This window comes from Berghia stephanieae, chromosome 14, assembly GCF_034508935.2.
Source record: "Berghia stephanieae isolate SIO BIC M18660-M18661 chromosome 14, UCSD_Bste_1.3, whole genome shotgun sequence".
NCBI lineage: Eukaryota > Metazoa > Mollusca > Gastropoda > Nudibranchia > Aeolidiidae > Berghia > Berghia stephanieae.
In genome coordinates this window covers 22138947-22154663 of record NC_088373.1, presented here as the reverse complement: position 1 = coordinate 22154663, position 15717 = coordinate 22138947, and the positions used below count along the sequence as shown (strand labels likewise).

Here is a 15717-nt window from a genome sequence, read left to right as displayed (position 1 = left end):
CATTCCACAGAGCATCCGAGAATCCAAATGATTGTCTCTTTTCAAGAAATCCTTGAAAACATTTCATTTTTGATGTCATGTACTTTAAATATTGTTTTGTATTGATGTAATTTAAAGCACTAAGAGCCTCATTGTTGAGGATACCGTGTGCTCTATAAGAGTATATTATTATTATTATTATTATTATTATTATTGTCTGTGATGGATTCTGAAAAATTAAGAACAATGACTAATCAGCATAAGGCATTGTATAGAATAACATCAAGCTCTGGATTATTAAGAACAGAATTTGATACTCAAGGGAAAATGTTGATGGCTGGAAACAATCGATCTAACAATTAATGGGAAGAAATCTACTTTTTGCTTTATTTGTTCACATATTAATGCAGATGATAACGTCGATAAAAGGACGAAGAAAAGACTAAAAAGGGGGAAGAAAATGAAGAAGAAAAAGAAGAGGAGGAGAGGGACGAGGCCGAGGAGCAGGGGGAGGAGGAGGAAGAGTAAGAGCAGTAGGGGGAGGAGGAGGAGGAGGAGGAGAAGGAGAAAAAGAAGAAGACAAAAGTGATGATGGTGATGATGATGATGATGACGACGACGACGACGAGGATAATGATGATGATGATGATGATGATGATGATGATGATGATGATGATGATGATGATGAAAAGAATAAATCAAATACAAAACCGAAGGGTCAAAATCCTCACAGGCAAATATGGGAAGGTACTGGATAGAATTTCCCACTCCAATTTCAGAACTTCCTCTGCATGTGTAGTTTGGACTTTTATCTGTGAGACGATTAAAAAGTACAAAACAAAAGGCCAATAACATTCAAGTATTTTTGATAAAAACGATATCTCTTTGAATCTTAATGATAGTGATGAGCAAAAGGAGATATAGGTTTACTATCATCATCAGGGCACTTAAAAACTTTGAAGTGCTGCAATGCGCTCTAAATTTTTAAATAAAAATTGAGCTTTATATAGCGCAATATCCACTAAATGTGCTCAAAGCACTTTACAAGGGGTCCCTGGTCAACAGCAACATTTAACTTTTAGGACGAGACATGCCGCCTGTTAGGCGATATTACAATTTTTCGGACTAAGACAATGCTGTTAAAGGCCAGGTACTCATTTTACACCTGAGTACAGTGAGAGAATGTGAGTAAAGAGCCTTTTCCAAGGACTCAACTATGCGCCGAGCGCGAGGCTCGAACCCAGGACCTTCCAGTCCGAAAGCGAGTGTCATACCACAAGACCACATAGCCGCTCTACTTCAGTGTTATTCTATTCTTGCCTTAAATTATTTCTTTTTTTGGCTTTTACAGATCTTACAACTCTTGCACACCATTTAAGTCATCGCAGCACAAATAAAGAGAAAGAAAATAGGATAACCAAAAAAAATTGAATTTAATTTAAAATACTCACCCACTGAATCGGAGTCCGAGATTGACGAAAATGACGGGAATGGGGGTGCGGGGAACGAGTTTTTTTTTTTAATATTTTTTTCCCCAATTTATTGAAATCAAAACATGTCATTTTATATATCATTCGAAAGCAAATTTATCTGGCTATAAAAAGGAATTAAAATTATAATCTTATGTCATTTGGTTCTCGTTTAATAATTTTTTAACTTTGTGTTGGTATTTTTTTGCTAAGAGTTATGTCCCTTACACTGGGCCTCAGGGGAATTTTTTTTAGTAAACACCGGGCCTCTATGGGTTAAACAATTCTGCTCCTGTTTACCTTCAAGAACTTATCCACCTTTATGAACCCAGTCGAAATTTAAGATCTGCTAATTTAAATATACTAAGGGAACCCCCAAAATCGTTAGTTTTTCATGAGAAATCCTTTGACCACCATGCCCCCCGACTGTGGAACTCCATCAATATTGAAACTAAAAATAGTGAAAATCCACTTATCTTTAGAAAACGGTTAAAAACTGAGCTTTTCTGTGGGCCATATAATTTGGACTCTTAGTATGTATTTTATTATAATATATTGTGTTATCATCAAATTTGTGTGGTTTTCAACATGCCAGTTCTATATTTGTATATCATACATGATGTGTTGATGTAAAGCGCCAGTGAGCAATTCTAAATTGGAACTAGGCGCTATAAAAATTCATTATATTATATTATATTATATTATATTATATTATATTATATTATATTATATTATATTATATTATATTATATTATATTATATTATATTATATTATATTAAAAGAAAACGAACAAAAAGTAAGAAAAAAAGGAATGGCTCAAATAGTGACAGATTAAGATACAAAAAGCACACTATACGTGTACTTTGTTTGAGATCACCTAAAAAATCTCGTCTCATCCAACATAAGCACAGGATGCCACTAAGAGGAATACACTCACAAATTACACTTATAAATCATTTTAAATTCAAAACAACACATAATACTACATAATATAGAGACAATTTACAATGAAAAATTTTCATCACCCAAAACAATAACATACAATACTTTCGACTGGTTCCCTCACATCCAAGGACAGAGAGAAGCTAAGCATTCAAAGACAAAGACAGAGAGAAGCTAAGCATTCAAAGACAAAGACAGAGAGAAGCTAAGCATTCAAAGACAAAGACAGAGAGAAGCTTAGCATTCAAAGACAAAGACAGAAAGAAGCTAAGCATTCAAAGACAAAGACAGAGAGAAGCTTAGCATTCAAAGACAAAGACAGAAAGAAGAGCGGAAACAGATATAGGGGGATAGAGAGAGGACACAGCAAGTGACCTTCCTGTCAACTATGGGAGGTCAAAACATTTTACCCAGAATGTAGATTTGAAGATAAACCATTGGATGTGGATAAATAACGAGAATTCTTATCTAAGCGGATATCAAATAATCACTCACCATTAGGTTTATAGATGACAGGCAAAGATCTTGTGGTTCCATCATTGATGCTTGACCCCAAAAGCTTTCCAAAGGAATCCAGCCACTGTGCTTCGGCTACAGGGTTTCCTACATCCTCCATATGACATTGGCATGTTCGAGTTGTGTCCCCATCTTTGACGTAGCCTAGAGTTGATTCAGTGTCATTAGGACAATTTCTGATCTTTACTCGTGGCAACCCTTTCAGTTTACAAGTAAACAGATACAGTTGAATTAAGATGTTGAAATTGTATGTAGCCTCTATGTGTTGAAATAAATCATATGAAAAGGCCACAAGAATTTGGAGATATAACATGTATGAACGATAAATTACTGGAAGTGTGGATGATATTTAATTTATGCACAGGTTTGATGTTGTATTTTTAAAATAAAAAATGGTAGGGGCCGCCTGAAGCCGGTGATCGTAAAATACTAACAAAAGAGTGAAAATGGAGAGGCTTCGTATGGGAACAAAACAGACAATGGACGTTCCGGGTACAAACCCTTCATCAGCACAATAATACACAAATTAACGTGGAAAACAAATAAAATAAAATGCAAAATAACTTGGCTGTTTTGTTCCCATATGAAGCCCCTCCATTTTCACTCTTTCGTTAGTATTTTTTTAAATAATAGATCTAGACAATTCAACAGCACTTTTGACACTGTTACGTTTAATACAAAAAGATTTGGAGAGAATATAAAGTGGATAAGGGTGGGAGTATATCAGACTTCAAATACGTGCTCCTAGACTCAGAAACCCATCTCTTCAATACAGTTTTGGGAGTCCCAATAGTCCATTTGGCAGAGAACTCGCTTCACAAGCAAAGGGACTGAGATCGATCCCAGTTGAAGATAAGTGCAATGTAATTGGTCTTAATAATAATATATAAAAATATAATTGTTTACTCGTATGTGTTTTCTAAGTTGCCAATACCCTTTTTTAACCGTCACGATATAAGAATCACATTTATACTGGATAAACTACATACTAGAATTCATCTTAAAAATGCTATGTGAATGAAAGCTTCGAATGTACATATCAAGTACAAATATATTCATTTGGTAAGATCTTTACATACTGTTTAAATTACACATCAATATCAATAAATCCTTCTGTCGTTTTGTTTGTTTTTGTTTTTTTTAGGAAGGAATAGGAATAGTAAAAATGTTTATATCTAGAATTACAATTAAAAGCACACACTTACTCATAATTTATTTATTTTTTCCCTATACCTGTTTATTATCGTATTTAAAAGATGGAGATAAATCTAAACTGGCAAAGTGACGACAAACATTGGGTGTCTCCCATTCCTGAGGTTAAAAAATAAAAAATAAATAAATAATAAAAATAAAATTAAATTAAAAGCACACAAGAAAAGTAAGACAAAAGGGTGTGGTGCAAATAGGGAACAGATGTAGATTCCAAGAGAACCCTATCAGTCTTACTTTATTTGAAATAACCAAAAAGCCTCATTGACACATAAGCCATGATCCCACCATGAGGAATACACTCAAATGTTTACAAATCATTTTATTTATTCAAAATAGAATATGTAACAGTACATAAAAGAGAGATATTTTACAAGGAAAAATATCCTTTCTTAACCTTTAATTATACATTTGACTGTTTCTCTCCAAGCCAAGGCCTCCAGCCACGACCAGGACAAAACTAAGTAATTTCATTCCTGGAAAAGGCAGAAAGCAAGTTGGAAAACGGATATAGGGGATAGAAGGCACAGCAAGTGACCTCCTGCCAACCATGGGAGGTCAGAAGACCCCCCCAGAATCCCTCTCTTCTTTTTTTGACTCCATTTTAAAGAAAAAATGAATTTTGTAGAGGAAAAAATGTTAAGAGTGTTTGTCAAAACTTATCTTAATAAGTGGGCAGCCTTGCCAATATACTTTAAAAAAACACAAGGCGGTTATTCTTATATTTTGAAATGTTTATATACGGCCATAACTTACATTGGACATTCAAAGTGAACTGGGAAATTTTGTTATAACATCCTGTCACATGATTAGCCTCGCACACACATTTCTTGTTGTTATCTCCCTTTGTAACATTTATACTGAGTGCAGCTTCATTTCCCAATTCGACACGTTTATTCCCAACACATGTCAAGGTGACATAACTGACGTTAGGGTATCCTCCATTGACTTGACACTTGACCATGACTTCGTCACCATTGGTCACGTTAACAACACTGTCATTTTGTACAGGTTGTCCTCCATTAACCGTCATCACTGGCCTGTCATGTGGTGGCTCTGTTGATGATATTTATAGAAGTAGGATTTTAAAACAATGAATATTGCTTTATTTCTAAGATACCAAGTTTTCAGATTAATTCTGATCTTACAGAGACTTGATGGCTTGTGAAAGCTACTATATCATAAGCTGCCTTTATGAGTGTGAAAGACTTAACAGTTTTACAAAAGGTCTTTTTGATCTGCAGAAAACTTGCCAGAGAGTTTGTATAAAATTCGAATATTGTATCCTAAAATAGATGAGACTTATGAATATGCAAATTAAAGAATGCTGTCAACAAGCCAGGATTCCGGTGTCTTGAAATCATGAAGGTGTCATCTACCACTCTTGAAGCAATACAGAAATATTTGACAGTGATGGAAAATTATATGCATAGTGTAGAAGTGCCTCCCACACAAAATAGCTATGATCAAAAGATCAGTAGAGAAAGTGTAGTGTAGGCTAGCCCCTGATCACAAGATCAGGTAGGGAAATGCATTAGATCAGTTGTGAACAAGACATTCAGTGGCTGAAAAGACTCGGCGACAGGCCAGTGGCCTAATCAAGCGACGTCGATACCTTCTATTCTATTCTATTGGATTTCAATTTCATTAAAAAAATTATATATATTGGAGTCACAAGGGCATGTAGCAGCAGAGGAACGCCATGCTTGTATGTGTTAAATTCAAATAAAAGGTACAAAAACAGTTTTAAAATTAGATGTTGTTACATATTAACTTATAAGGTATATCTTTAAAAAGCTAAATAGTTTCTTTTTAAGTAAAGCTGCAGGGTTTCGTGGATTTATAAGTTTGTATAATCTCACCTTGAATAGTAATAGTTTTACTTTCATATGACTTGAGATCATCAAAAATGGTATTGTTTGCCATGCATGCCATTGAAAGAACTCCTCCTTCATTTGGGATAACCTCGAAAATGTATCTGTAAATATCTCTTGATACGATGTACTTCTGCTGTTTGACGCTACTGCCATCACTTGCATTAGCAGCCATGTTTGGGTCTGGATTCACTTCGGCAGCCTCCAGATTACATTCCATCAAGAATGTGGATCTAGATTCACATTTTTTGAAGATGGCAGGCTCCTTGTTATTGTGTAACGTCATGTTTATCACACTTGGACCATCTGTGATTGGAAAATGTTCATGATAATAATATGATTATCTATAACATTATATCAATAATTAGATCTCTTGACAGAACTATGTGTCTGAGATATTGCCATAGTTCATAGCATTAAGACTAGGTCGGGAAGGATTTCTACCATAACTTCAACTACACACTACTACAATTACTGGATACTACTACAACTACACACTACTACAATTACTGGATACTACTACAGCTACACACTATTACAATTACTGGATACTACTACAACTACACACTACTACAATTACTGGATACTACTACAACTACACACTACTACAATTACTGGATACTACTACAGCTACACACTACTACAATTACTGGATACTACTACAACTACACACTACTACAATTACTGGATACTACTACAACTACACACTACTACAATTACTGGATACTACTACAACTACATACTACTACAATTACTGGATACTACTACAGCTACACACTATTACAATTACTGGATACTACTACAACTACACACTACTACAATTACTGGATACTACTACAACTACACACTATTACAATTACTGGATACTACTACAACTACATACTACTACAATTACTGGATACTACTACAACTACATACTACTACAATTACTGGATACTACTACAACTACATACTACTACAATTACTGGATACTACTACAACTACACACTACTACAATTACTGGATACTACTACAACTACATACTACTACAATTACTGGATACTACTACAGCTAAATACTACTACAATTACTGGATACTACTACAACTACATACTACTACAATTACTGGATACTACTACAGCTACACACTACTACAATTACTGGATACTACTACAGCTACACACTATTACAATAACTGGATACTACTACAACTACATACTACTACAATTACTGGATACTACTACAACTACATACTACTACAATTACTGGATACTATTACAACTACACACTACTACAATTACTGGATACTACTACAACAACATACTACTACAATTACTTGATACTACTACAACTACATACTACTACAATTACTGGATACTTTACAACTACACACTATTACAATTACTGGATACTACTACAACTACACACTACTACAATTACTGGATACTACTACAACTACACACTATTACAATTACTGGATACTACTACAACTACACACTACTACAATTACTGGATACTACTACAACTACATAATACAACAACAACAACTACTACTACTACTACTACTACTACTACTACTACTACTACTACTACTACTACTACTACTACTACTACTACTACTACTACTACTACTACTACTACTACTACGACGACTGCTACTACTACACTACTACTACTACTACTACTATACTACTACTACTACTACTACTACTACGACGACGACGACGACTGCTACTACTACAACTACTACTACTACTACTACTACTACTACTACTACTACTACTACTACTACTACTACTACTACTACGACGACGAAAACGACGACGACTGCTACTACTACTACTACTACTACTACTACTACTACTACTACTACTATGCTACCAATCCAGATGCTATTACTGTGCGTCTACTATTGCCTCGGTTACCAGAACCAAATAATAAATGATGACAACAACAAAAAGAAATAGAGCTGGCTGATATGCTTGTTCTTATTATTTTTGGAAGAAAAATAAATTAAGGCCCAAAATGAAACATAAATATCCTTACAGGCAAACTTGGGCGTGTACGTGATAGACGTGGTGACTCCAAGGGCAGAAATTCCTCTACACGTGTAGTTTGGACTTTTGTCTGTGAGATACATTGAAAGAAAAAAGACCTCTGTTATTGGTAAAACTAGTCAGCTGATCCTGCGTTGGACGTTGCTTCCCGAACTTTCTTGCGAAACAGATTACGGTTTTCCGCCAGTCTACTTGCGTGAGTTGTTGTCATTCCCAGCCATTCACATATATCTTGTTCCCAGCTTCTTGTTGGTCTACCTCTTCCTCTCTTGCCGTCTACCCTTGTCTGCAGAATGTGCTTTTCTAATGATTTGTGGTGAGTCGTGTGGCCAAAATAGTTCAGTTTCAATTTCTTTACAGTTATTGGTAATGCGTAAAATTAGGTGGAATCTTGATATATTGTGATCTTTTAACTGGTTACCCGTCGTACTCTGGAAAGACAAGCATTACGGAAGAATTGTCTAGAAAACTCGTTCTTCAAATACTGATCGATTTACGTTATTTAAAAAATTAGTTTGTTCATCTTAACAACCCCACTACCACATCATCTCATTCATCTGTAGTGTTTCATTCATCCTGTTTGTTGATAAAGGGGAAACCCGAAACGTCCATTCTATCTGTTTTCGTAATTAAATTGAAGCTTACATTCAATTTCACATTGTTATTTATTGCTGAAGTGCTGAAGAACTCATTCTTGAAAAACATCTTTTAAATAGGCAAAAGTACGACTGTTAAGATGAGATGAAATGGTTGACACACTTTGTCATTGAATGAAAAGACTTACCGTAGCTTTCTAAACTCATAGACTGACACTGACAAAAAAAAAACCCATTTAAATTCAAGGCAATGATCATCTAAAGAAGTCGATCTGCGAGTTGTATTCAATAATTTAACCTTGAGCACTACTAACAACAACGCACATGTCGCTGCACTAACTGAAAAAATGGCTTCAAAATACACATGTCCTAGTGTCAGGCTATGAGATAACGTATAACTAAGGCAAAGGGCTAAACCAAGTCATGGATGTTAGAAAAAAACTTTATTCGTTCCATGCCTGTTGGGTGACAAAATGCGACAATCAACACAGTACTGAACTTCTTTTGCCTTTTGCGCACTCATGGATCGTTCCATAGAACAGCTCGTTGTGTAACGATGCTCTGATTTACAAGATGCCATGATTTTTCTGGGCCGTTAACAAAACTGTTGCAAGTAAGAAACGCTACAATCACGGAAAAAAACAAAAACATATGACTTTGAATCAGACAGTTGATCGCAATCTTTCTGTATTTAGCATTCTGTTCTTTATCAGATTGTTAAATAAATAAATAAAATAAAATTCCCTTTATTCATCCCATAAATACATCTCTAGGGTCTATTCCAAGGGAAGACTGGAATAATCCAGGCGTCAGCCGCAGTGCAGCGCTGCAAATTGAGCTACGGTGAAGTTACTTGCTTAAGGCCACACAGAGCAGCGGCAGGTGATCGAACTCGGTACTTTTCGAGTACGAAGCAAAGACTCTACCGCTGAGCCCCCCTGCCCCCCCCCCCCCCCCCCTACTCTGTTAGTTCAGTTTTTGTTAATTAATTTCTACTTTATACAGCTTCCAACAGGTTAGTGTTACTCTATGACACAAAACTACACACTTATAAAGAATGACCAACAAAAATTATTTTAAAAAATTGAGCTTTTATATAGCGCAATATCCACTAAATATTTAAACATTTAACTTGTATGACGGGACATGACGCCTGTTAGGCGATATTACAATTTTTCGGACAAAGACAACGCTGTTAACGGCCAGGTACTCATTTTACACCTGAGTAAGGTGAGAGAATGTGAGTAAAGAGCCTTTTCCAAGGACTCAACTATGCGCCGAGCGTGAGGCTCGAACCCAGGTCCTTCCGATCCGAAAGCGAGTGTCATACCACTAGACCACATAGCCGCATAGACCAACATTAAACAATTCATGGACACTACAAACAAAAGATCAGAGCAACGTAAGTAAATAGTTGAATTTCTTAAAGTTGTCACTGTTTTATAAATATAGAATAGATACTCACCATCGGGGTCATAGATAAGAGGTAAAGAAGATGTGGCTCCCTTGTTGATTACATTTCCCACAAGAGTTGTATTGGACTTCAACCATTCTGGCACTCCTGAAGGATTTCCTACTTCCTTCAGATGACATTGGCATGTCATAGTTGTGTCCCCTTCTTTGACATAACCCTTAGTTGAATCATTGCTATTTGGGCAGTTCCTCAATTCAGCTTGTGGCAAAACTGTGAGGTGATAAGTAATAAATATAAGATTAGAATTCTTATATCTTAGGACGTACTATCATATACCTTACCCTTAGCAGAGTTCCGTCTCCCTACGGAGGTTGAATGTCATGGAACGCCATTCTTCACGCTCAAGGGTCATTACCGAGCAGTCGATTATCTGTACTATTATATATAACATAACATATGGTATAGGGCAAATAGGATAAAATCCCTTGAATGCCCTTAATATTAATAGTAATGCCATAAATCTATTGATTAAAGATTACAATACTGATACACTGGTAAAGATAGTATTTCAACTTAAATGTGGTGTACAAATATATATCTTTAACCGTGACATGCAAAGTGCAAAGCACACACACACACACACACACACACACACACACACACACGCATATAGAAGATAATCATAATAATATAACAATGCATAATATATACATACAAGACTGAAAGCCCTGTCAACAGTAGTGCAAAAAAGTATTATTCGTCATATATAAATCTCCCATCATATAATTCCCTGTCTACTAACACCTTGAAATAATCTATAGATTTTGCATTCTTACAACTCATATCCTTACTTATTGGGCAACTAATCATTTCAAAGCAATTTTGTTGGGAGTTGAACAAAATGCTAAAAATAGTTTGAGTTTAAAATAACTGTTAATGTGGGATATTTGTTTTTTCCTTGAAAATTATATCCAATGATTTCAATAAAAAACATAAAACTTATGGCATACATTTATTGTTGTTGTTGTTGTTGTTGTTGTTGTTGTTGTTATTATTATTATTATATGAGTTAAAGCACATGATTGCATCAACTCTTCTCTTACCAGCCATTTTTCAGAATAGTTATATCCATTTACTACCAAAATAGATGGGTTCTTGGAAAAGATTATTTACTCACAATCACTCACTGTACTCCGGTGTAAAATGAGTATTTGACCGTTAACAACGTTGTCTGTTGAAAAACTTGTAATATTGCCTCACAGGCCATCATGTAAAAGCACTTTGGGCACGTTTGGTGGATCTTGGGCTATATACATGCATGAGTTCATAAATAGTTCTCTCGTAAAAATAACTAACGAAATTAAAATTGTATGTATCCAATTAATAAATTAAGGAGCAGGCACCAGTGTAAGATAAAGAACTGAACAAGTGTGTGAAAGGTGACAGACAAAGCAGGATAATCCCAACCATTGGGAGCCTCTGGGGTGTAATGGTATCACATCTGACCGGTAATCAGAAGGTCTCAGGTTCTATCCTCAGTCGAGGTTGACTGATTTTTTTGGATGGTTCTTTTACTTCTATTTTCCTTTCTTGCTTTGTCTGGCACCTTTCATACACACTTGTTCTGCTCTTTGAAATTGTATAGTTGTGTCATTTTCAGAAACTTTATCTTTTCCCCCAAAAGAGAACATGTTAACTTAACTCTTTTAACACAATTGGCTGCACTGTGCGGCCAGAGCAGAATCTGTTCTACTGGCCAATGGCCACACAGTGCGGCCGGTCATGAAAGGCAAAAATAATAATGTAATCCAATCCTACTTTCTACAAAAGTACTATAAATTGAACCAATGGTATCATTTCTTTCATCAGAACATTTAATTGGCCCTAGGGGGGGGGGGGGTATTTTAATTGAGATTTTCCGCAAAATACAAATGTCGCTTTTTCTTAGTTCCAGCAAAATATGAATGTCGCTTTGTCTTAGCTGGTCATTCTCATGCTGCCTCAATCAGGTTTCAGACTTTTTGTGATGGAAATACGAATATAGCCTCAGTGCTGAAAGAGTTAAACCAAATTTAAAGCTTTTGTGAGTTGTTAGGAAAATCTTACCCAGAGCCAATTCTGGAGAACTAACTGGTTTTGATATACTCTCATTCCATTCTAGAACATTCAAATCCATTATCGCCGTAAATTCGAATCCATATCTCCCAGGACCATCAAGCTGATTAATAGGGAGATTGAGTCTGCATTCGTAGTCGTGGGAAAGAGTACGAGGTGGGAAATCACCTTCTGTTGTTGTTTTTCTTGGAATAATATACTTTGTCGACACTTCTCTATTTGTCTGTAAAAAAAAACAAAAAAAAACAAAGAATGTGTCAGTGGATACAGAAGAAAGCATCGTTGAATTTTTTTCTGACTGTGTGCTTAACTTTATGCTTTACAACATTCAAAATTCTAGATTATGATTCCACCTTTAAAATTTTTTTTTTTTAGTTTTATTTGGCAACCAAGTATTCCGGAAGATGTGTAATTATTGGCAGGTCTGATAAGCCATTTCATTATGGGCTCATTGTTGTGTGTTGAGAATGTTTTGTTCATTATGTTTGCAATGCTCAGATCCAGGGAGAGGGTACCGCATTCCAGCAATTCAGCGGGATTTTCATCTTCGCCTGGGGATCTGTTATTGTTTAGGCACTCTATGCTATTTCTAACTTAGGTTGTTGTGATGCGGTTGTTTAGGTCTCTAGGGTTTCCTCAGAAGGGCGATATTTGTGAGACTTGTTTGTGAAATTTCTGCTGGAAGTGGTCAGTTATAATGTCAAGGATATCGTTGGGATTTGTTGTCTGTTTGCCAAATTTATCCTGTAGTTTTGGGTTCTCGAATGGTTTTCGGTTCAGAGATTTCGTCGCTTTGAACTTAGACGATGCGTTATTTTTGGACTTTTCTATGTCTTCCACTTTTTTGTCTAATTCCTCGTTTCGGTGTTTTATTGTAAGTGATCGAATTGAATGCAGTATTTTGTTTCGTTCCGTTATCAGGGTTATTATTTCTTCCGAGTCTTTCATGTTTTGTATCCTGATCCTAAGTTCTTTTTGTTGCCGCGATAGATCGTTAATAGCGATGTTAGGCGTTCGATTTGGTTTGTTCTTAGTTGTATTAATAGAGCCTGCACTTTCTTCCCCCGCATATTTCATTGCCGCTTGCGTCTCTTTCCATTCATTGTTTGGATTGCTGTTTTGATTTATTTTCCATAGACTTGAGTTAAGTTCATAATGGTAATGAATGCGACATTCTCGCTCATTTACTATTTTTGCCGTGTTTATTTTGACTGCCGTTTTACCTTTCTGTCTTCGTTGTCTGTACACATTTATGTTGAAATTCGTTTTTACAAGTTTGTGATCGGATGTTAGCAGTGTACCACCGTATGATCGCGAGTTGGTTGAGTAGTGTTTATGGCGGTGTCGACATATGATATAGTCTATTTGGTTGTGTATTGTTATCATTTTGTCTTGGGTTGGGTCTTTCCTTTGTCCTACCCATGTTTTCTGGTGTCTTGATGGGTGGTTGAAAGCACTGTTTGTTATGAAAAGTTTTCTCTGTTCACAGAACTGGACTAATTTTTCTCCGTTATCGTTACGTTTTCCTTTTGAGTATGATCCTAAGCATAGTGTGTCACTGTCGAGACGTTTTCCGACTTTGGCATTAAAATCTCCAGCAATTATTAATATTGATTCGTTTCCTATTTTGTTCAGTGTATCGTCTAGGTCTTTGTAAAATTTATCAGTTTCCTCTGTGTATTGTTTTGCGCGTTGACTTGTTGGTGCGTAAACATTTACGATTGAGATAGTGAACGTCTTCTTACCGTGATCGTCTTTGTTATTGTTATTCTGGTTCCTTGAATTGATCTTTCACTTAAGCTCAAGAACACATATTCTGTCCGAAACATTCCATTCGTCACTAGTTTGGGACATAAACAGCGGTGTCCTAATTACAATACAAAAACCAGGAAAAACGAAAGGACCCGTAAACAACCTGCGCCCAATAACATTACTGAATACCATAAGAAAAACACTGTCAACTATTGTCCTCAACAGAATTAGACCGAAAATAGAAAAATATCTATCACATAGCCAAAGCGGGTTTCGCCAAGACGGAAGCACATCGGACGTTGTATGGACACATAAATGGTTGGCAGCAAAGGCACTCAAAGAAAACATATCCATAACAATAAACGGAATCGATATGTCCGCAGCCTTTGATACGATCGACAGAGGAAAACTTTTGGAGATATTAACAGACATAGTAGACGAAGACGAGCTCTGAATAATCCGATTTCTCCTCAGCAACACAAAGATACAACCAAGGATATACGGGGCACAAAACGGACGCAGTTCGAAAGTAACATCGGGACCCCCAAGGAGATAGTCTGAGCCCGATTCTGTTCACAATATACTTAGAACACGCTCTGAAAGAAGTTCGAAAAGTCATTCCAAAACCAACGACTCATATTGAGAATGCAATCCCTAGAGAAATCGCCTATGCAGATGATGTCGATTTTATTGGATCAACACCAGCAAATATAGACATCATACAAAATACCCTCATGAAATATAACCTCCAAGTCAATGCCAATAAAACCGAATTTACAACAATACCGAGGAACAAAGAGGAATGGAAAAGAACAAAGAAAGTCGGCTCACTAATTGGAGACACCGAGGATGTACAAAGAAGAAAACAGCTATCAAACGCCGCACTCAGTAAACTCACCAATGTATGGATTAGAGGTGACAAAATAAAGAGAAAAACCAAACTGAAACTGTACCGTGCTCTTGTAAAACCGGTACTTCTGTATAACTGCGGCACTTGGGCGTTGACAAAATCCAAAGAAGAACATCTGGATGCCTTCCATCGCACACAGCTAAGAAGGGTACTGGACATCAAATACCCAAAAAAGATCTCAAATGAATCACTCTATAAGAACACAAAAAAAGACCAATCTCCCTTGACATTTTACAACAACGATGGCAACTTTTCGGTCACATACTACGCAGGGACAAAAACATACCAGCTAACCAAGCCATGTCGGGATACTTCCAAAAACACGGGAACCTTTTCAGAGGAAGACCGATCACAACACTCCCTGTGATCCTAAACAAAAACCTCACAACACTTGGACAAAGCATTAGTCTCATAACGGCAGGGGACCTTGAAAATCTGAGAACCCTAGCAGAGGACCGGCAATATTGGAGACACCTCACACAGGAAATACTGGAAACAGCCAAGGCGACCCGATCTTTCGGTCGAGACGCGAAAGGCATCTAAGTCAAGTAAGTCGAGTCATTGTTGTAATGGAAATCTAAAAAAAACTAACGCAACAATGTTAAACTAGGCCCATTAGCGGGTTCGGATATCAGACCTGCATATATGTAAACATCAGTTCAGGGTTATCTGCATTTAGTGTCCATTTCCCTTTATTCTCATAATGTGCAGTGATGACTTCCACATTTTTATTAATTAATTCTGTCAGTCCAATTCTTATAATTCGCTTCAAATTTCAAACGCGTGCATTTTGCTCCATTTCTTAACGACCGTCTGACAGAATTGCGTGATAGTTTGCATGCAGTTATAAGAAAATCATAGTCATCGAAAAAATGAAATCTGTGTCTTCATCAGTTACTCTGCA

At 36.3% G+C, this 15717-nt stretch overlaps 1 protein-coding gene across 4 annotated transcripts in view; it reads right to left on the bottom strand.

The window, feature by feature from the left end:
• LOC144959979 (uncharacterized) overlaps positions 1 to 15717 on the bottom strand; it is a 73454-nt gene that overhangs the window by 49124 nt on the left and 8613 nt on the right. For 3 of the 4 annotated variants that reach the window (XM_078892878.1, XM_078892875.1, XM_078892877.1), the window contains 7 exons: positions 12143 to 12374; positions 10088 to 10306; positions 8016 to 8096; positions 5979 to 6296; positions 4873 to 5172; positions 2887 to 3105; positions 711 to 791 (listed from right to left, as the gene is read on the bottom strand). In XM_078892878.1, the coding sequence (XP_078749004.1) occupies positions 711 to 791; positions 2887 to 3105; positions 4873 to 5172; positions 5979 to 6296; positions 8016 to 8096; positions 10088 to 10306; positions 12143 to 12374 (1450 nt within the window). The remainder of the gene's footprint in view (positions 1 to 710; positions 792 to 2886; positions 3106 to 4872; positions 5173 to 5978; positions 6297 to 8015; positions 8097 to 10087; positions 10307 to 12142; positions 12375 to 15717) is intronic. The other variant, XM_078892876.1, reaches the window with a different exon arrangement.